This window comes from Protopterus annectens, chromosome 6.part0 (genome assembly GCF_019279795.1).
Source record: "Protopterus annectens isolate FY-2018-M chromosome 6.part0, PAN1.0, whole genome shotgun sequence".
NCBI classification, from domain to species: domain Eukaryota; kingdom Metazoa; phylum Chordata; order Ceratodontiformes; family Protopteridae; genus Protopterus; species Protopterus annectens.
Genome location: NC_056737.1, coordinates 1,375,500,090 through 1,375,523,620, shown reverse-complemented (window position 1 = coordinate 1,375,523,620; position 23,531 = coordinate 1,375,500,090). Strand labels below are relative to the sequence as shown.

At 44.8% G+C, this 23,531-nt stretch overlaps 1 protein-coding gene across 1 annotated transcript in view; it reads right to left on the bottom strand.

The window, feature by feature from the left end:
* Positions 1–23,531, bottom strand: part of SLC35F5 (solute carrier family 35 member F5) — a 1,937,586-nt gene that overhangs the window by 954,898 nt on the left and 959,157 nt on the right. The window contains exon 12 of the mRNA XM_044074930.1: positions 12,729–12,738. Coding sequence (XP_043930865.1) covers positions 12,729–12,738 — 10 coding nt within the window. The remainder of the gene's footprint in view (positions 1–12,728; positions 12,739–23,531) is intronic.

The window sequence follows — 23,531 nt, the reverse complement described above, 5'->3', positions numbered from 1 at the left end:
GAACTGGCACCACATCTGTGTGCTCTGTTCAGTCACAGCCTCACCTTAGGCTTTGTCCCTACTGAATGGCGCACTACTACAGTCATCCCTGTCCATAAAGAGAGAGCGACTACAGACCCTGAAATTATCACCCCATCAGCCTGATGAGTCGGATATGGAAAGCTATGGAGTGCATCATCATGGATCTTATTAACAAAGATATAGGAAATCACCAAACTCTAGACCCCACGCAATTTGGCTCTATGAAAGGGAGATCATGCCTGTTCAACCTGGTTGACTTCTTTGAGTCAGTCACCAGGGCTCTGGATGAAGGTAAGGCAGTAAATATAGCCTACCTCGATCTGGCCATGGCCTTTGATACCATTCCTCACTCAGGAATTATTGATAAACTCACCAAACTAGGCGTCAGCCCCTGTATCACTAGGTCGGTTGCAAACTGTCTCACAGATAGAACACACAATGTAAAAGTAGCAGACTCCAAGTCAGACTGCCAACCAGTCACAAGTGGAGTCCCACAGCGATAAGTCCTGGGTCCTCTTCTGTTCGGCATCTACTTCTCAGAAGTCCAGGCCAACACAAAGGGACTCTGGCTGACCAAGTTCACAGATGACTGCAAACTGGGAACCATTATTAACTCCCCAAGTGATGCAGACATCCTACAGAAAGGCCTCACTGAGACCAATGAGTAGTGCTTAAACCATGGCAACCTCCCCTTCAATTACCACATTGCCACTGTGGTCAGAAAGTCCTTCTATGTGGCACATCTCATTACCAAGAATTTTTCTTCCAGGAAGAAAGAGGTCATCATCTCTCTCTACTCTTCCCTCATTAGACCAATCATCCAGCATAATGTCCCAGTTGGCATCTACTACCTCACTAGACACCTGCAACAGCTGGAGAGGCCACAGAAGTACCTCACAAGGAGGATCCTAGATGTTAAACTAATGTCCTACACAGACTCAAACACTCCAGTTATTCTCTGTTTCATATCGCCTTCTTAGAGGCGATCTCTGCTCAACTTACAAAGCCATGTCTGACCCAGCTCTGTTAGAAATGCTACATCTAAAGTCTCAATCCCACCGCACCACACGGTCCAGAAACCTCACCCTCATTACCACAATCAACAGAACATGCTGGAGGGACAGGTTCTCACCCACAGACTGCCCATGCTCTGGAACAGACTTCCCATACATGTTAAGCAGAACACCTCGCTGTCCCTCTTCAAGAGAAATCTTGAAGAGTGGATGGGTAATAGAAAGTTCACCCCAGGAATCACGCCAGTGGCTCTACTTGATAGAGGCACTGGGAACTAACGTTGAGCAGCATGATGCCAGAGCACTTCTATGGGCTAGGCTTGTAAAGGCTCCAGGGCCATTAGCCTAGTACACACCTATGAACCTAAGTTTTTCAGGATTGGATTGTAATGAGCGTCTTTTAAATCTAGAATGATCAAATAACTCAGATGTGAAATGAAGGTTTACACAGACTGAAGGGAAGGCTTTTTGAAATTTGGGACTTTGACAAAGGTTTAGAAAGGAAAGGTGTGGTACTGGTCTCAAAGTTCCTTTTTTTTTTTGGCACCAAAATATTTTTGACTAAAATTCCTTCCTTGTTTTGTGGAACAGGTTCTACAATTCCCAAAGATGTTCCAAGACTGGAGTAAGTAGAAACGTTTTTCTGTCGTTTGAGGAATGAAGAGAAATCCTCTGAAAAGGAGGATGGGATTCACACTGGCAATTGTAACCATTCTAAATGTTTCTCAGAATCCAATTGTCTGCAGTTATCTGTTGCTACTGAAGGGCTGCCAGGATAGGAAGGGGAAAACACCAGGGAGCATATAGTCATGTCTGCCTTTTTTAGGCAGTCCTGGATTCTGAAAGGCTCCTTCTTTCCTTTTTGAGCCTCCTTGCTATTTTGTTTTTTTGAAATTCTGTTTGCTTGTACCTTGTTGAGACTGTTTGTTCTGCTGCCTATAAGAGTATTCTGAACTGGAACGAAAGTTGCTATTAAATTTTGGAAAGGATGGTTATAAAGTCTGGGTGACCCTCTGATGGAATTAACATTCTCCTTTATATCAAATCATTTAAGGACTTGACATCTTCTAGTAAAGTCCATCAATGTAACTAAGTGAATCCTCTCTTTAATGATCCAGTAGCAGCTGCTCTGGATACAGCATCAGCAGAGTCATAAGAACACTTCAAAAAGTTTACCTGAGAAAAATAAGCTATTAAAGCATTCACAGATGCTTTAATCTCTAAAGCAGGGAGATTAACTGTTAACGTTCTCATATTTTCAATAGAACCAAACAGGTACTCTGACAAGAGAGCCTGAAAATTCAGAATTCTGAAGGCTAAAGTAGAAGAAAAATTCACTTTCTTGCCAAATTAACAGTCTTTTCCAGCTTTTAAAAAGGAAAGGGTTAGCATTCACAATGTGTTTTGCAGCAAAAGGTTTTGTAACAAAAACAATTGTAGGGTCTGATTTGGCATTATAAAACATACTTGTGGGTCTAAGGGACCTTATACAATCTATCAGACTTTTTGGGGGCAGAGGGTTGACCATCAGGCAAGCTGCAGGCTGTTAATAAAATAAGAGTCTAAAGCTGGTAGTCCAGCAGGTACAGCCATACCTCTCAACTGTCAATTTTTCCCAGAATATCCAGATTTTTGTCTCTTATTTTTTACTTGATTCTCATAAAATTTGTGGTTTTTCTGGAAAATCATTTAGGATTGAAGTCCCTCAATAAAGGCATACATCTAAATGTCAGCCTTCAAATCCTTCAGAAAATGCACAATAATGCAAAAATTATAAGTTATTTTCTTAACATAACTTGGTATCTGCGTTGTCCACTCATTCTTCATTACGATTGGGTTACAGATCTGAACCTCTGATCTGACTGACACATTTTTACAGACTTAGGTTACAGCCTCAAGCTCCTTCCACTACCCATAATGCTCACACTATACTCAACCTGCTAAGATCGAATTTGCTGCTAACATTTTCTTAAATGCTAAAAACGCTTAAACATAAGGAAAGAAAAGGGAAAAACAGAGGCTTAAACAAGAGAACGCAATGCCCCTGTAAAAAAAACTCCATAGATCTTCTAAGAAACTCAGTTGGGGATGGCTGGGAGGGAAGGTGAGGAAGAATAACTGCACCACACAGATAAGTTACAGAAAGTACATATCTTCTAAATCTGTTGTCCTTTTTATTCTTCCTCACGACTGGGTCACAGTCCCCAACTACATAACTCTTGGGTGGCCTCAAGGAAGGATATGCCGGAAGACCATCGAACCAAAAGAAGCCCTGCTTCTGGAGACAATGTCCACTTTGTAATGTGTCACAAATGTTGGAGATTTTGACCAAGTGGCTGCTGCACAAATATTGTCAATGGAAGCTCCAGAAGAAAAAGCAGCTGAAGCAACCACAGATCTGGTAGAATGCGCTTCTGGAGGACAATGCAATTTCAGGCCACAGTTGGAATAAATGAAAGATATAGTCTGTAATCCACTTAGCCAGTGTAACTTTTGATACTGTGAGGCCCAAATGGTTAGGGGAAAAGGACACAAAACTGCAAACATCAAGAAGACGTAGCAAGAACTTGCCCTTATTGGCAAAATCTGGAAAGAAGATTGACAGTTGGATCGACTGAGTAATGTTAGACCCCGTAGCTACTTTGGCCATGAAGGAAGGATTAGTACAAAAGGAAACCCTATCTTTGTAAAAAAAAAAAGATATACAGTGGCTTGGAAGAAAGGGTCTGAATCTCAGAAAGGTACTTCAGGATACATTCACTAGCTGGTTCAAATGGTTTTTGAGTTAAACCTTGGAGTATAACAGTGAGATTCCCAATGGGAAGATGGGTCTTTAATTGGAGGTCTGAGGAGGAAAATTCCCTTCATAAATGCTTTGCATAATCTAGACATGGACAGTGGTCCAGAAGAATCTTCAGCATTTAAATTGGATACGGCTGCTAAATAAAGCTAGAGTGTGGAAAACCTAGCACTTTCCTTGAAAGGGGAGTAAGAAAAAGGATGGCTGAAACTGAAGCTGAGAAAGGATCAATATTCTCTTTAGATGTCCAAATGGCAAACCTTTTCCATTTGCATTTGTATACCTTCTTAGCTGAAGCTTTCTGAGGAGCCAAAGCTATATGACAACCTTTTTATAATCACTGGAATTGGAGAAGCCAAGCAGTCAGTTTGAGAGTGGCTAGATTCTGATGTAGTCCTTCCAATGGGTGAGAAAGGAGATCCTGTCTGGGGTTCCAGTATCCATGGTGGATATTTTAGGTGAGACCAGAGGAAGGAGAACCATATCTGAAGAGGTCAGAAGGGGTCAATAAGGACTACTGAGATCTTCAAATTTTTACTTTCTGTAGAAAGTTTAGGATCAGCTGTAATGGAGGATAAGTATAAAAGATACCAGAGGTCCAATCATGAACTGGAGCATCCCTCGGGGACTCCCCCAGAGTGGGGATCAGAGTGAAGTACCTGCTGCACTTGTTCTGTGGGGATGCAAAAAGATTGCAGGTGGGATAGCCCCATCAGCTGAAAATCAGATTTGCTACTGATGGATTGAGGGACCACTCGTGTGGGTTCAAAATGGACATGCCAAGTTTGTCTGCCAGAATGTTGGACTTCCCCTGTATACGAGTTGCAATCAGAAATCAGTCTGAAGAGATCGCCCATTCCCAGACCCTCAAGCCTCTTCTCCATAGAGGATATGCTCGGGTTCCTCCTTGTTTGTTGATATACCAGTCAACTGACATGCTGTCTGTGTGAACTGCAGCAGTCCCTAAAGGGAGAATGTCCTGAAAGGCTTGTAATGTTAGGAGGACTGCTCTCATCTCCAGAACACTGATATTCAATCTGGGCTCTACTGAAGTCATGTGCCTTGGACCATCTTCCCCTTGAAATGCCACCCCCACACACACACATACACACCATAATTGGGAAGCTTCTGTGATCATAGAGGCTGTGGGGGAAGAAATATAAATGGTCGGCCAAGGAGCAGATTGTTCAAAAGAATCCACCATAGTAAGTGCATTAAGTGAATCTTGCAAAAGGGTGTCAATTTGATAGGAACAGATAAAGGCTGGTAAGAATAGACCATTGAACAGCCAGTCTCCACGGGAGAACTCACATAAAAAAATCAGGCCAATGGAACAAGACTGATGGCAGCCGCCACAGAAGCAAGAGCTTGAAGAATTAACCTCACCAGTGCTGATGGGAGATTTAAAATAGTCTGAACTTGGTCTCTCAGCATCTGAATGTGATGGGGGGGTCAAAGATGCTACTTGAATAGTTACATCCAGGAGAAACCAATGAATTCCAGCTTTTGAACTGGGGATATAAGAAATTTTTCCAGATTTATAGTGATGTTCAGGGAGTTGAAAATCCAAAACAAATGATCCCTGGCCTGTATAAGTTAATGCTTGCTTGGGGCAGTTAGAAGCCAGTCATCTATGTATGGAAACACCCAGAATCCCTGCAGTCTGAGGTGAGCTGTGACCACTGCCATACACTTGGTAAACACCTTGGTCGCTGTGGTGAGTCCAAAGGGCAGAACTCTGAATTGGAAGTGCTTAGCTCCCAGCTGAAAGTGCAGATACTTCTGCAATACCTGTCCATCCTGATGTGGTAGCACACATCCTTCAAGTCTATCAAGCACATCCAACTGTACTTGAGCATCAGCGGTAGTATGGACTGAGCCGTAACCATCAGGAACTTCAACTTCTTCACGTACCGATTTAAATTGCTTAAATCCAGGATTGGTCTCAGGTCCCTGGTTTTCTTTGGCACTAAAAAAATGGGGGAATAAATTCTGAATCCTCTTTGCCAAGACGGGACCTTTAGGATGACTCTTTTTTGCAGCAGCTTTTGGATCCCTGATACTACATGCTCTGTCGGACTGGGTGAGAAGTCAGGGAGTCACCTCCATTTCTCTGGAGGTGGAAGGGAAAAGGGAATATAACAACCTCTGGTGATTATGCTTAACACCCATGTTCTTGTTATTTTGGTCCAGGCACTTGGATGTAGTGAAAATCAACCCCAGACCACCTCCAGAGTAGAGCAGTCAGGCAGCGCTTCAGGAGCACTGGTAGGGCTCATCAGACAAGAGTTCCCTGAAGCCCTGATTCTGCAGACCCCCTCTGCCTCTTGGGCAGTGTCTCCTAATGAAACCACCTCCCCTGCCCCCGGAGGAAGAATCCCAGCATTGCTCTTGGAAAGTCCCTTGGGATTTTCTGAACCAGGTTTTCTTACCTCCTTATTGGTTTCTTGAGAAAGTCTGCTGAGGGATAGAAAACTTGATCCCTATGAGAGATGGGGTCTTTCCTTCATTCTTTTTGTGGGTCAGAGTATCTCTGACTACAGGCCCAAACAAAGATGAGCCATCAAAAGGGGCACTAACAAAGGATGCCTTGAAAGTTTCCACAAAGTCACAAAGCCTCATCCAGGCATGTCTCCTGATAGCAATGCCAGAGGCGGCTACCTATGAGGAACCCACTGCTGAATGGGAGATGAGCCTCATGGAAGACAATGAGGAGAGAATAGCCAACTGGGGAGATACTTTCTTGAAGTCCTCCATCAACATGGTCTCTGCTAGAGAGTCAGACAGTTCCTTAACCAGATCACTCTGCAATCTAGTAAAATGTGCCAAATAATTTAACGCTCTCAGTGAGAAAGTAGCTAAGGTGTAAACATGCTTACCAAACCTGTCCAATGCTGTTTGGTGGATGGACAATTGAGCTCTGTCCGGCTAGCTCTCTTTTAGTGGCTGCTGCCACAACCATAGCATCTACGGGTAAATCCTTGGTCCATTGAAGGTGGTACTTGGGAGAGAGAAACTTCTCTGGATGTTTTGGTATTGGCTCGATCATGTCCCGCTCCTTTCAGGCCCAGTGGGAGACCAAATCTATTTGGGGGCGGGGGGTCACCCAAGACATAGAAGGGCCTGTCCCTATACCCTCCAAAAACACAAACGTCAGAAGAGGGATTTTAAGCTGACCAACCACCTCTTTGTCTAAGGATTTCTAGTATGTCTCCAAAGGAAACGACTTTTGGTGGTGGTCGTGGGGATCCCTCCCACTCACAAAGTCTGTGTCCTCAGTGAGCGACTCCAGATGTGAGTCTATGTGCATTCTTCTGCACTTCTTGCAAGGGACCTCCTCCGTGGGATGATCAGGGGAGGTATCGAAAGAAGTGGAGGCTCCCTCTAGTGGCATGTCTTGAAGGCTTGTAGAGGCAGGCTAACCCTGGACAGATGTGATGACCTCAGAAGACAGATCCAGTAAGGGATGACAGTGAGGATCGCAGATATGAGATCTAACACTTTTTTTTTTTTAAATCAATGCCAAAAGTGACACAAAAACAAAGACAACAGCCAGAAAGGGGGGGGGGGGTCCTACAAACCAATGGTTAGATGGAAAGTGCGGGGAAAAACAAACTGCCAAGCTAAAGGAAAAAAGGAAGGAATCCAGATCTACACACAACAGAAGAGGAGGAAAGGAACACAAAAAGGCACTTATCTGAAAGGGAAAAAAAACAGACGAAGGAGATAGAAATCTCACTGGAAAAACTTTCCAAAGGTTTGAGACTCAATAATCATGTCTGACACTTCTGAGCGGCAAATGAGATCTGAAGGAGTAAGTCAGGGGATGGTGCACTGCGGGAAGTGGGAGGAGCTCGAGACTTGGATCCTAGTCTGGAAAAAAATGCAGCAGAGTCAGAGCAGAGGGTCGGATCTGTAACTCAAACATGAGAAGGATTGAAAGAGACGACATCAGATCCAAACAGCTCAAAGCCTGTTCCTTGGTTTAGACAAAAAGAGTGCCAAAAATGCAGGCAGCAATTGCAGGAAGAATCAGTGAACCTTTTCACAGGAAAATTGTAGTTCATAGTAAAATTCTTTCAGAAAAACTATCAAAACCACTAGTCCAAGCCCTTATATGTACTTTTCTATATAATCAATCCAAACTATTACAAAAATTATATTAAAAGTTTCCCCCAAACAGGAAAACTTAAGAATATCCACTTTTTGAAGAAAGAAATTAGTGGCAGCCACTAAAAACACAATTTCTAGTTAAAATTAAAAAGTTTTCAGTCAAAAAATTAAACTTTTCCTTAGAAAAGTAAGTGAAATGAAAGGTTTATCCTGAAAGGTACTTATCTGACCAGTTGTGGTGAAGGGCTAAGGCTGACCATCAATCACATGAAACTGGCAGGAAGAGTGCACTTCAATGGCAAGAAAGCTATGAAGGCTGAACATCCTAACTCACTTCCACCCATTTTGCTAGAAACACACATTACCTTGAAGCAGTGTCAAGAGCTCAACATGTAGCACACACACTTGGTGCTGGAAGATCACAAGTCGAGGAGTTCTACTTCTACAGCATGGGCTTGGCTTAATTTTCCACTACTGACACTGCAGTGCAGCATAAGTAGGGAGCTATACTTGAGTGTTCTATCCTTTGGATAAAACATTAAACCAAGGTCCCATCTGCCTGAGTTGGTGGTAGGTGGATGGAAACGATCTCATGGCACTTACTGGAGAGACTAGGGTATTTTGTTTAATTTATATTTACATTTGCATTATTTATCTATTCACATTTTAACTTATTTTTATAATTACTTAAAAGCACACCCCATATTTCTGTTTCATACACATCACTTTTCCTTATTTGATCCCACTCCTTCCATAAATTTCCCATTAAATAAAACTTAATTTAACCTTTCATTCCAAATCTCCCATTTTACATAATAAAGCTCATGTCTACTCCCCCCCCATAACATCCATACAAAATCATAAAAATTAAATTCTTATCCGTGCTTAATGCTATTACAATTTTTTCATCACATAACTTGCTCTATAACTTTGTACCCTTTTATATGTTAAAAAAGCATGCTTAGTTGTTTCCTCCGCTGCACAAAAGTAGTCTTTTTGATTTGCCTTACACAGCATGTTTCAAAAAGATACTTCAAGTTTCCCAAGGAATAACGCAACATTTTTACATTACTTTGTTATACCATTCTCCGATTTCCCCAGATTGTTCAAACTATTTCTCGACACAGCACTTAATTCATAATGCATTTCTCCCTTTATATACCTTTACCTTTTCCCCAAATTTATTTACAATTAAAAATACTTTCCAATTAACCCATCCTGTGCCTCTATTCTACATTTTAAAATCCAAAACGAATGTATTGAATACGCCTAAATTAGAAGTTATGTACCTACCATAATGTTACATGTTAGTTGTCTTCTCTCGCCTTCTTTCTTGCTGGATGGGTTCGGAGCCGATCCTCGGCTCCGACTCGGCACTTGCTTTAGCTTGAGAACTCCTTTTACCAGCTCGAGGCAACCCTATATCCCATGATGCAAGGCGGAACTACCTCAGATCTCGTTTGGTAGCTAACCTACCCTGCTAAGGACTAACCTAACATATTTAGGAAAACCAAGTTCATAATAAAGAGTCCTCTAATGAAGGCTCAGGAGGAAACAACCTGATAGGAACTCTTCAAGATCTGTCCAGGCCAGGGGGAAGGAGGGAGGGACGCAAGAAAGAAGGCGAGAGAAGACAACTAACATGGAACGTTATGGTAGGTACATAACTTCTAAATGTTAAGTTGTCAATCTCGCCTTCGTTCTTGCTGGATGGGACCGTGTCCCTAGCACCTGTATCCCGGGTGGCTCAATGGAACAGACTCTTGAGAACTGTGGAACCAAAACTGGCCCTGTCTCTGGAGGCCAAGTCTAACTTGTAATGAGAGACAAAGGTATGAGGAGTGGCCCAAGTAGCTGCTGCACAAATGGTATCAATGGGTAGTCTATCCTGAAAGGCTACAGAAGTGGATAGACTCCTGGTTGAGTGTGCTTTCGGTTTAGAAGGTAGTTGCTTGCCTCTGAGAGAGTACACATAGGAAATGGTGGAAGACAACCATCTGGATAAGGTCACTTTAGACACTGGGAGACCTATCCTGTTTTCTGCATAGGAGACAAATAATTGGTCCGATTTCCTGAATTGTTTCGTTCTATGCAAATAGTACCTGAGCTGACGATGGACATCCAAAAAATGAAGGTTTGTTCAGCTCTGTCAGAATAGTTTGGGAAAAAAACTGGTAGATCTATGGATTGATTAATATTGGTTTGAGACACAACTTTGGGGAGAAAGGGCGGGTTCGTTCTTAAGGATACCCTGTCCTTATGAAAAAAACAAGTAAGAGCGGATGCAGAGAGCTTGAATCTCGGAAACCCTTCTTGCTGAAGTGACAGCCAGTAAAAATATAGTTTTCCAGGTCAAGAATTTCAAAGAACATGAAGCAGACGGTTGAAGGAGGTAACATCAAGGATGCCAACATTAAATTTAGATCCCATTGCGGAGGAGGATGCTTTATCGGCGGCTTTAGGAGAAAAACTCCTCTCAGAAAGGCCTTGCATAATCTATGAGACATAATGTTATTATCATGCAAGCCAACATGATACTTGGAAATAGCAGCCAGTTGAACTTTAACTGTAGATGAAGAAGATCCTGACTGAAAAACCTCAGCCAGGAAATCTAAAACAGAATGCACAGGAGCAGTAAAGGGATCAATATTCCTGGAATTTGCCCAAATAGAAAAACGTCGCCACTTGCTAGCATAAACAGTTCTGGTGGGCGACTTTAAAGAAGACACTAAGATGTCTCTGACTGAATCAGAGATCATCGGAAGCCTGGCTAGGAAGGAAGTGGAGCAACCAAGCAGTGAGGTTGAGAGAATGAATGGCCGGTGCTGTTGACCCGACTGGTGGATCAAGAGATCCGGAACTGGGTCCAGATGCCAGGGTTGCACCAGGAGGTGACGATGCAGAGACGGAAACCAAATTTGTCGAGGCCAGTAAGGGGCAATGAGAATCAACTTGGCCCTCAAAACGGTGGCTTTCTGAATGACTTGTGGAATCAAGGGAAAGGGAGGAAAAGCGTACAGAAGTCCCTGGGGCCAATCCTGGGTTAGAGAGTCTCTCAGGGGTTGGCCTGTTAGGGGAAAGAGGGTGAAAAAATCAGGGCACTTGTTGTTTTGGGGTGTAGCAAAAAGATCGCAACAAGGTGTGCCCCACTTCAGAAAAATCTGATCCACTACAGATTGATTGAGAGACCACTCGTGAGGCATGAGAATGGATCTGCTCAGCCTGTCCGCCAAGAGGTTGGACCTGCCGGGGATGTGCGTTGCTATCAGAAACCGATGAGAGGAGACTGCCCATTGCCAAAGTCTGAGAGCTTCTCGACACAACGGATAGGACCTGGTCCCGCCCTGCTTGTTGATGTACCAGACCACGGACATGTTGTCCGTTTGTACTGCAATAGTCCCCGTGGGAAGAAAGTCGTTGAGGGCTTGCAACGTTAAAAGCACCGCTCTCATCTCCAGGACATTTATGTGCAGATGGTATTCTATGGGTTGCCACGTCCCGTGGACCATCCTGCCCTGATAATGCCCCCCCCACCCGATCAGAGAGGCATCCGTAGTAACTGTGGCAAGTGGAGGAGGGGGAACAAAGGGTCGGCCCTGATGAAGAAGAGGGAAGATATCCACCAGTTCAGATGAGTTCTGCGATTGTGTGACTAAGATTTCGTGCCTCATCGGAAGACTGTGGAACGACCACTGAGTGAATAACATCCACTGCAGAAGACGCATGTGGAAGCGAGCCAGTGGTAGAAGAACAATGGCCACAGCCATAAGACCTAGAACCTTTAGTATCAATCTGGCTTTGACCTTGCTGCTCTGCAATAGAATCGAGCAATTTCTGGATGTCCAGAATTCTTTGATCTGTTAGTCTGGCTAACATTTTGACGGTGTTTAATTCTGCGCCTATAAAGGTGATAGATTGGCAAGGCCGCAGAGAAGATTTTTCGAAATTCACTGAAATTCCCAAACTCCTCCAAAGCTGCAGAGTGTAGTCTCTGGTCTGAAGAAGCTGACACCTGGTGGCGGCGGAGAGGAGCCAGTCGTCTAAATAAGGAAACACCTGGAATCCTTGACGTCTCAGATGAGCTGTGACCACTGCCATGCATTTGGTAAACAGTCTGGGGGCTGAAGTGAGGCCAAAGGGCAGGGCTCTGAATTGGTAATGACTGGTCCCTAGCCGAAAGCGGAGAAACCTTCTGGAGCGCCTGTGAATCTTTATGTGATAGTACGCATCCTGAAGGTCTATAGAGCACATCCAGTTGTCCTTGCCCAGAAAGGGCAGAATGGACTGAAGCGTGACCATCCGGAATCTTGCCTTCTTGACAAATCTGTTTAGACTGCTCAGGTCTAATATTGGTCTCAATCTCCCGTCCTTTTGGGGACCAAAAGAATCTCAGTAGACGCGGATCCTACTTGGTCTGCGGAACAGTCTGGACGGCTCTTTTTCCTAGAAGCTTTGAAACCTCCTGTTCTGCCAAATCCCTTTGACCGGGTGAGATGTCTGGAAGGGATTGTTGAGGTACGGGATACCTTTGAAGGGATTTTGTAACCCTCGGATATGATCGACTGTACCCACATATCTTGTGAAAGGGAATGCCAGGCTACTGGGTACAGCGAAATCCTTCCCCCGACTGCCTCCAAGGGTGGACAGTCGGGCAACACCTCAGGGGTGCTGAAAGAGCTTCTCAGGAAGAGACTCCCTGTTGCCCTGGTTCTGAGGACCCCCCCTGCCTCTAGGGCGGCGTCTATTATTGTTACCCCCTCTGCCTGTGGGGGTAAACTGACCACGTGTGTCCTGTGTAGCTCCTTGGGCTTTGCGGAACCACATCTTCCCTCCCTTCTGACCCTTGGGATATGGTCTGGAAGGGGTGGAAAAATGGACTCCAATGGCAGAAAGAGTTTTACCGTCCTGCTCACACCTGGTCAAGGTATCCTTCACCTGAGGTCCGAACAAAGCCGAACCATCAAAGGGGGTATTGGTGAAGGACGCCTTAAAGGGGTCCGCAAAATTACAAAGCCGCATCCAGGCTTGACGTCTAAGACCACTCCTGTGACTGCGGCCCTGCTCGCTCCATCGGCCGCATAGGATATGAGCCGCATGGAGGAGTTGGATAAGGAATTCAGGATTGCTAGCTGTGAGGCAATCTTTTCTTGAGCCCCAGCAGCAGAAGGATCCTGGACCACTTCACCTAGTTCCTTGAGAATATCTCTTTGAAGCCTGGTGAAGTGACAAAGGTAGTTCAGCGACGCATAGCAAAGGTCGCTGAAGAAAACATCCGCTTTCCATACCTGTCCATGGTCCTAGAGTCCTTGTTAGGAGGATGGACAGGTACTGAAGGATCCATAAGTTCCTTCTTAGTGGCGGCCGCCACCATAGCATCCACAGAAGCGCCCTTGGAAAGAAACTGTTTGTCCGTGGGGCTGTAATAAACTTGGATGGCCTCCTGGGGACAGGTTCCACAGAATCTGGAGCTGCCACGCCTTCGAGCCACTACCTGCATAAGTGGGTGAAGGCGGAGACACCCAGGAGGTGGAGGGTCGGGATCCAAAAGCCTCCAGGTATACCGACTCATCCTCGGAGAGATCAATGGATGGCCAATTCCCCCTCTGTTTGAGGAGCTCAAGGATGTCTGAAAGGAGACATCCTCAGAGGGGGATCGTGGGGAACCCTCCGACTCATCTAAGTCGGTATCAGATGTAGTAGACTCAGGGGAGTCTGTGTGTTTCTTCTTACACGTCCTCTTCCGAGGGGGTTCACCTGCAGGATCAGGAGAAACTTCGGAAGAGGAGGAAATTCCCAATGGGGAAACCTGGGGCGATGGATCCCTGGGCCTGAGAGCAAGAGGCTGGCAAGAGGTGTCTACAGGCACCGAAGAGGGAGGAGCTAGAGGGATGGACCGTTGACCTGGCTCAGGAGCCAGGACACTCATCACCTCAACGGCTCCCCTCCCCGGGAGACTGGAATATCCCCGTTCCGAGGAAACAGGAATTCCCGGCTCCACTGAGAGGGAAGGCTCCGAGGCCGATGTCGGTGCCGAGCTTACCAAAGCCGAAGCCCGAGAGGGAGGCGGGGTCGGACAAGGGTCCGATGCCACTAGCCCCCTCGGAGCCGACCAGGGAAACCCGACGACCGGATCCCTCCAAGGAAGGTCTCAAGGAGGAGATCAGAGCCGAAGACGACGGAGCCGAAGGATGTATCGGCTCTGGCGCCGAAACAGTCGCTGTCCCGAGAAGCTCCGGCTCCGAACTCTGGTGGGGAGTCAGAGGAGGAAGTTCAAGGGGTGAAGCAATAGCCGAAGTCTGCTGAGACAGGCTATGGAGCATTGGGGCCAGTGCCTGTGACTTTAACAGCCTGCTTACAACCCTCTCTAAATCGTGGTCAGACAGCCTGGAAGATCTCGAAGATCGGCTCCGATGACTCGCTCCGACAAAGAGGAGACCCGGGCCGAATGGATCGATTCAAAGATGGGGACGAGATCTCTTCTTGGAGGAAGTCATCGAGCCGGCGTCCTATGGGTTCCAGATGGAGCGAAGGCTTCTCGGCTCGATACTGGATACTGCGTCGGCTCCAGCGGGCAGACAAGGCAACAGCAGATCGGGTGTCGGAACCGATCGGAACCGACCTAGCTTAGAAGAGAAAGATCGGCTCCGGCGAGCGATCTCGACTCGGAGTCGGAGCCACTGGGGAGGCTTGGAAGCTGTAGCCTGACCCTGGATGGCTTGGAAGGCTTACTGGACCCAGTTTAGTGGGTGAACCTTCCGGCTTTAGCAAGCCACGGAGGATTAGCTTGTTCCTCCTTTCCTGCAGGACTCGCTGGCTAAAAGAGTGACACAAAGCACAGGAGTCCTGCAGGTGTAAAGGCCCCAGGCAGTAAACACAAGAAGTGCGACCGTCTGTCAGAGACATTTTCTGACAGCACGAGTCACACTTCTTGAAGCCCGAGACCTTTACCTCTTTAGACATAGTCTAATGAGAAAAGAGTAATAAATACTCACACAGACACACACACACAAAAACAGTCACACAAATTAATCCCCAAACACAGTCACACAGATAGGGATTAATAAGGAAGGCCTAGGCCTAACTGAAAAAATTTTTAAAACTTTTTATAAAGTATAAAATTTTTCTAAAAGGGGAATAGGGTGGTTAAATGAAACACTAAACACTAAGAAATAGGAAAAAAAGGGGAGATAACACTGACTAAAGCTGTTTTGAAACTCACTTATCTCAGCTGCCAAAAAAGGAGACCTCTTCGCAAAGCGGCAAACGAGATCTGAGGTAGTTCCGCCTTGCATCATGGGATATAGGGTTGCCTCGAGCTGGTAAAAGGAGTTCTCAAGCAAAAGCAAGTGCCGAGTCGGAGCCGAGGATCGGCTCCGAACCCATCCAGCAAGAATGAAGGCGAGATTGACAACTTAACATCAATCAGATTCAATAATCCCAATCCAACCATAACTTTAATTCAAATCAAATTCATTAATCCCAGTCCAAAGTACAGTTAGTTGCACAAGTCCTATTTACCTGTAATGGTAGATGTTCAAATTTCAAACTGCTTCAGTGGAATATGGGTTCTGTGCCTGCACAAATCCACAGGGGCAGCTTCTCAGAGTGCAGATCCCCTCCTCTGAATCCATGTGATAGGGGATTAGCTAAGCCCCTACCGTCAGGGGAAGCCTAACCTCAGTAACAGAAAGTCAGTTCTTCAGGCTTCTAATGCTAAATAGGAATAATCAAGATTGCCTGAAACAAATCAATTAACAGCCAAAAAGCACCAACAGAAATAAGCAGAGCCAAACATAACAAGGTTGGATACCATCTAATTATACATAAAACAAGGGGATTGGTGGGTTGGTGCTGCCATTGATGCAGTGTGAAATTCAAATATCAACTGTTAAAGGTAAGCAGAACTTATGCAGCTGTACTATATTCAGCATTTGCACAGTATCAGTGGCATATGGTTATTCCCAAGGCTTACCCTACATGGGAAGAGGAAAGTTAAGGATCCAAGCTCCCCTGGAAAATGGTCCTTGAGAAGCCTGCTCCTGAACTGAAGAACCCAGTCTGTAGTGTTTTGCAAAGGTATGAAGGGAGGATAAGGCTGCTGCCTTTAGAACGCTTCTAGAGTCCACTCATATTCAATATGCCACTGCAGAGAATAAGGCTGTACTAGAATGTGCCTTAATTTTGCCTGGAACAGATTTACCATGGTGGGAGTAACAAAAACAATAGCAGAGGACAACCAAGGAACAACTGATTGCTTAGAGACAGGCCGACCCTTCATAGCCCCAGAAGAGGAAATAAACAGTGCTTTCCTGAAGGGCTTAATTCTCTCAAGGTAGTACTTAGGCAGCCTGTGCACATCCAAGGTATGCAGAATATTCTCCCCACTGCTTTTAGGTTCTGGGAAGAAAACTGGTAAATTGAGAAATGACTTTTACCATGAAAGAGGGATTAGTTCATACAGCAACCTTGCCCTCATGGAAAATCATATATGGTTGGGCACCATGAGAGCTTGCAACTCGGATACTCATCTTGCAGATGTCAGATCAATAAGCAGAATAGATTTTCAAGTGATGAACTTTAAATCAGCCTGAAAGACAGGTTTAAAAGGAGACAAGGTCAACTTTTCAAGAACAAAGTTGAGATCTCAGGGAGGAGGAATCTGCTGTAAAGGGACTCTCAAGTTCTATACTCCTTTCATAAACTAAGCACAAAGAGACAAAAGAATGGGATCCATGAGCAGACAAACTGAGATGGCTGCAAGATGCACTTTGACAGATGCGCAAGATAAGCCATTGCACAAATATTTCAAAACCAGTGGTTAAACACCATACTGGCCCCTCTGATTTCAGTCAGGCACCACACTGTAAACCTATTCCATTTGTAAACACAAGATTTTCTAGTTGCAGGTTTTCATGCCTCCTTCAATACTTGCTGCACATCTTCATAGAACAAGTGCCTAAAAGGTATCAAGATAAAATTATCCAGACTGTCAGTAGCAATTGCTCTTAGCTGGGATGCACAGGTCACCTTTAACACTGTGTGAGCAGATCCAGAGTGAGAGAAAGCTCATTGCAATTGCTCTTGGCCATCTCTGTTAAAAGGGAGAACAGACTATGTCTGGGCCTGGGGGGGTCACCACAATGATCTTTCGTAATTCTTTCTGAATCGTCAGAAAGGATGGAAATGGATAAAGGAACATTACCATCCAAGGGAAAGAGAATGCTTTTGTCTTCCAAGTGTGGCTGCAAGGATGTCTTCAAAAGAATTTTTTCAACAGTCTGTTTTGAAAGGAGGCAAGCAGAGCTATCTGAGGTGTTCCCTACATCTTGACCAAATCCAGCAGACCTCTCTCCTGAGTTTTCACTAGTAAGGGTCTGTCTGGGATCTGCTTAGTCAGCCTGCCACTGTGTTTTGCTCTGATAAGAGGTAGGATGCCTGAAGAGTCAAATAATGTTCTAAGGCTAGCTTCCAGGCCATCACAGTTGACCAGCAAAGAGGATATGACCCCCCCCCCCCCCACATGACTGTGGCATTATCTGTGACAATAAAACTGAACCCGGAGACCACAAGTGGTAAAGAACTTTCAAGGGCTGAATCACTGCTAACATTTCTTTGCCATTTATGTGCGTTGCAGCGTTCAAAGGACTCTATTTGCCTTGCAATTGAACATCCCTGCACATTGCTCCCCAATATACATCTCAACCTGTTATGGCAAGAAATCTGGACAAAGTCATAAATAAAAGTGGGACAAAGGCCCAAAAATTAAGACACTTTTTAAATACAGCTCTTACAAACTTAGAATGTTGACAGAATAACAGCTTTTGCATTCGCATGAATTCACTGAAGGGTATATGAAGTCTGAAACTCAAATGTCTGTCATTATTTTCTAACTTCCATTTTTATGATTTTGCCACTAGTTTGTCAGAAAACCACAATACTATGAAAAATGGAATGAAAATATGAGGCAAAAATCTGGACATTCTATGAGCCTTTCAGACGATGACATGGACAGGATAATCAGGAAAATCCTCAAGACTCCGATCCAGTTGGGAGTCTTCTCTGCGTCATCCCCTCTGTATTCTGCCAGTCTTTCACTCCAAGTTAAGCCTCCTTCTCCAATCTGTCCCTCGGTATTAGAGGCTTTGGATCATAGCCAACAGAGAGCTGGGGAGGAGTATGAGGAGCCTTTTTCCTCCACTCCGACCACTGCCCTTACTACCTCTGCTCCTCTGTTGGATCGTAGTGGATCTCTGATCCAGACTGTCCCTGTTGGATCCATGGGGGAGGGGTCTGGTTCCCATGTCAGAACAATCTCGCCCCCACGGTGCTTTGGCACTGGAGAGTTCAGGTCAGATTCTACCTGCAGCCCAGGGTTCAGAGACTTCTGCCCTCTCTTCTTCAGTAGCTTTAGCTCCCATGGAACACGGGAGGGATTCATTGGGCCCATTGGCATCCCAAGTTATGGAAAGGGCTTTCTCTTGCCATAGGGATCCAGTCACTTTCAGCTATGAGCCTCCCAATCGACTTCAATTGGATCAGAGACGTTAGCTTGTCATGCCTGTCCAGAGTCAGCTCGTGCAGACTAGCCTCCAAACACTTCCTCCAAGGGGGAGTCGATGTGCCTCCTTTTGGACATCCTCATTTGAGGGATCTCCTCTGTGGGGTGTTCAGGGGAGGTCTTGTAAGAGGATGGGGCTCCCTCTGGGGGAATCCTCCACACATTCTCTGATCTTGACACGAGCGAGTGGTAAAAAGTTCTTAACTTGACCAGCTTTCTAAATCCTGAGAGTTATTTTGCCTCTGTAGCTGAAGAGAGGGTTATTTCATCTTGTAATGAGCAAATTTGCAGAATCAAATACCATGCTTTGACATTGTTTCAGATCATTGACTGAACCAAGTTAAAAGTGTGGAATTTTCAGGTGTGGAACTCCAAGCCATCATGACGTTCCTACTACTGCAGAAGAAAAACACTACAGGAAATCCATGAATATATGATGCAAACATTGAGTGACAAGTGCCCTTCTTACTCAACTGTGAAAAAGCGGTGTGCAAACGTTCAGCATGGGGGTTTCGAGACTGAAAATGCGGCAAGCTCTAGGAGGCCTCAAAAGGTGTCAACTCCTGAAATTGTTGACCATGTCCATGACCTGATTTTGGCAGACTGGCGAACATCGGCTAAAACAATTGCTGAGATACTACAAATATCCAGGGAATGTGTTGGATTTATAATCCATGAGCAGCTGGGTATGCAGAAGCTGTCAGCCAAGTAGGTGCCCAAATGTATGAATGGCAACAAGAAAAGAAGTCAAGTGGACACTTCCAAGTTGATTTTGTGGTATTTTCGTTAGCTGGTGCCAAATTTTTGAAACAAATAGTTACTGTTGATGAAATATGGTTGCACTACTATGGTCGCAAGACAAAAACAACAATTCATGCAATGGCAGCACTCAGGTTCACCAAGGCCAAAGAAGTTCAAGACCCAAAAGTGAGCAGGAAAGCTCATGGCCACAGTGTTTTGGGATCAGGAAGAGGTTGTAATGACTGACAATTTTTCAAGGAGTCAAATAGTTAATGCAGAATACTACTGTAACTTGCAGTGCCGATTAAAGGAGGCAATTGAAAGAAAAAAGGAGAGGAAGCTGCAGAAAATAATTCAGTTTTTCCAAGACTACACACCTGTTAACAAGGCTAGCAAAATGAAGGATTGAGTGCAAAGACCATCCACCCTACTCACCAGATCTTGTCCCACCTGACTATTTCCTGTTTCTAAACCTTAGAGAGAGCTTTAATTGGCGGCAATTCAAGTGATTTGGAGGAGACTGCAGCAGCAGAGTAGCATTTCAGTGACCAGACTTCATGCAGTTTCTTGGATGGGTTACAGAAACTTCAGACATGATGTGCAAAGAGTGTGACCTTCAGGGAGAACATGTTGAATAACTTGCAAGTTTCATGGCTCCACATCATTCCCTTCTTGGTTGGGCTTAGAACTTCTCAGCACCCCCTTGTATTTGTTTTCTCCTCCATTTTTCTCACCACTGCATTATCTCCTTCTCTCCATCTGTCTCCCCATTTCCCTGGGGTGCCTCTGGGCTTGGAATGCTAAACAGGAAGTACGCCTTCAAAATGGGTCTCACTATCAACAATGAGTAGGGGAGGTCTCCTGACGCCCTGGCAAAACTTTCCTTACTAGGATAAATACCACCTCGGGCCTCCACTGAAGAAAGGCTACCAGCCTAGTGGGACTAACCCGTTTAACAAAGAATAAATAATCTGCGTGTCTGTATATAACATGTGTATGTGTGTGTTCATGTATTACATCTCACACACACTATACATATATAAAAACACATGTATATCTATAGTTTCATATGTGTATACTAGGCTAACCACCACTGGGACCTTTATAAGCCTAACCATGCAACCAAAATGAGACTCACAAGATTTATGTTTTAGACATTTATTTAGGGGGTGATTTTGGTTATATATGATACGATACACTGGCTGCCTCAGTAAACATGTTTACAAGGAGGTTTCAGGCGTAAACCTCATATTTCAGAAAATATTTCACCACAAACAAGGAAGAAAGAGGATTATCCATGGACAGGCATACTGAAATGGCTACAAGATTAACTTTTATAGAGGAATAAGACCGGTCAGAGTCAAGTAACTCACAAAAATACTTGAGCCACCAGTGGTACAAAATCCTTGATGGCCCCCTGGTTATTGGTGAGGCAACAGCTAAAAAAATCACTTAGACTTAGCAACACAGGACTTCCTAGTAGCAGGCTTTATTGCCTTGTTTCGTACCTGTTGCATATCCTAGTAAAACAGGTGCTTAAAAGGTATTGCATTTGAATCATCCAGGCAGTCAGTTGAAGTTCACTGATTCGTTCTGTAGTTCGTGTAGAACGCAGCCTGGGATGTTGTCAGGTCCCATGGATGCTGTGTTCTTGGCTTTGTGGAGTGTGTTTTTTTTACCAGTGCAGCCATGATTACAGGTACTTTGCATTCTTCCAGTATAGAGATGGGCCCTTTAGGGGATGAGAGAGGGGTGAATTTAACAGTGAACCTATCTGCCAGGATGTTGGCAATATCAGTTGGTTCTGTATATTTAGTGCCATTGTGCTGTAACTCAGAGCAGATCTGAGTGTTGCCATTGATATTCTTGACATAGCTATAGAATGCTTTGTGGTTTTCTTTAGAATCGGTGGCGATTTTGTTTTTGTAACTAGCTTTGGAGGATTTTATGAGGGATCTCAGCTTCTTATGAAGGCTGACCATGGAGTTTCTCCAATCATGGAATTTTACTCTTTTTTGCAACAGTCTCTTTCTTCTGTTGTAGTGTTTGTTTACAGCAGGGGGACCACCAGATTGGCATCTTGGTTCTCTTAGGGATTGCACAATCCATGCACTTGTGTAAGTGCTTATAAAGAGCAATTGTACAGGATTCAGCAGTCGTATCTCTATTGTCTGTCAGCATGGGTGTCGTGAAGTTTGCCACTTCTGTCTTAAGAAGCGTGAAGTTGGCTTAGGAGAATTTTTTATGGTTATTTCCCTAATGGGGGGTGGGGGTGGGATGTGGAAGTCTAGGGTGATTTGCTTGTAGTCAGATCTGACCAACAAGGAATTGACCTCTGGTGTGGAACACCGGTTGCCCATGTTGATAATGACCAGGTCTAGGATACTGCTACCCCTGGTGAGGATGTGGATAAGTTGATCCAAGGCATTGGAATTTATGAATTCCAGAAAATGGTGAGCAAAAGAGTTGGTACACGAGTAGTTTTCCCAGTTAATGGTGGGGTAGTTGAAATCACCCATTAGGGTGTTAGCTTGTACCCTGATATTTTCCAGTGTATCAAGAAATGAGGAGTGGGAATCCTGGGGCATGGTGGGGATCTGTAGCAAGCTACAATTTGCAATGCAGTCTTGCCAAGAGTTAGTTGCACTTGGATAATCTCAGATGCATTATGCTGAGCAACTAGCCTGGAGATGTGGATATCCTTAATGAATATGGACACGCCTCCGCCTTTAGTGCTTCGGTCCAGGCTAGGTGGCCGAAAGGTGTGGCATGAATTATAGCCTGGTAATGCAGGGGTGCTCTCTGGAGCCTTGAACCAGGTCTCTGTCACTGCACAGATGTCTATGTTCCCCATTTTAAGGAGTGCCTCGAGTGAGTGCATTTTGAGGTTTAGACTTCTAGCATTACCCTCAGATTTTGCTTGCTTGGACCTGTTATGGTGGTGAATTTGTCATTTGAATCTTGCCTAAAAAAGGCACTATAGGGGCGGCAAGAGCCTTAGCCAGTATCCGGAATCCCAAGGGCGACAGGTGCAGGCCATCTCTGGCAAAGCATCGTGGTTCGTCGATCATGTCATCCCCGGCAGACAGATACTCGATCCCCTTAGAAAGACACCAGAAGCTTAGCCAATTGTTGAAGTCAATCACTTTGTCCTTGTACTGTGGTATCATTCTGGGTGATGGCGGGATGCTACTCAGGGCTAGGGTCATACCTACCTGGGCTACAAGATCAGAAAGCTCCTCCATGTCTCTTTTCATGTAGTCCAGGGAGGTACATCTCAGGTCATTCACACCAACATGGACAATGACAGAGTCATATTTGTACTTGCTGTGGAGTGACCTGAGAGCATGCATTATGTGGCGGATCCTGGCACCTAACAGGCAGCTGACAGTAACTTTCTCCTTGTTTAGCCTGGTGAGTGGAACATCAGTGTGCCTGACTAAAGAGTCACCTATGACTAGAGTGTTGAATACGTTGTTATGCCTTATGGGCTGTGGTTGAGTGGCACACTGAGTTTGTGGGCTATGTGTCATTTGGGTTGTGTTAGGGGGGGGGGGTGGAGGTTGCTTGCGTTTCTGATTTGGAGGTCCCTGTTGCTTGGATAGATTTTTTTTTTACAGCATCTGCGAATGAAGGTGTGTGTTTTGTGTTTCTATGTGTGGGTTTTGGTGGTGTAGGTTTTGAGGGACTATGTGATGAGTGTTGTGTGGTGCAAGTGTTGACCTTCTCCTCTTGACTGTCTAGTGCAGTCTTGGGTGAAGAAAGCTTTGCTTTCAGTTTGGTTATATAAGCGCATCTCAGACAGGTTGCAGTGTTGGGTGGTAGGAGGAGAGGGTTGTCTGTGTACATGAGGCAATTGCTGCATTGCCCCAAGATGCCCAGATTCATCAGGTAGATAGCAGAAAACACCAGCAGCTGACCCTTAGACATGCCTGGATAGGTGCTTATTTATTAAGTGCTAAAAACTGTTTTCCTTTCGACAAGTGAGGAAAGTTGAGTGCTGTAGTAATTTGTAATTTATTTAGTGCTTATGATGAGTTCTGAACAAGTGCTGAGCTCAAAGAAACAGATTTGAGTACTGAAACTAGAAAACTGGCTAGTTCTAAGAAACAAAATTAAGCTAGAAGGCTTCCCTCCAACACAGAAAGGACTGGGGGCTCAGAAGCTTACAAACAGTCCTAGATACAGCAAATCTGTATATGGACTAGACATCTTATAAAAAAGGCAGGAAACAAGCTTAGAAAAAAAAATATATATATATATTTTTTTTGTAAAGTGGAAAGGG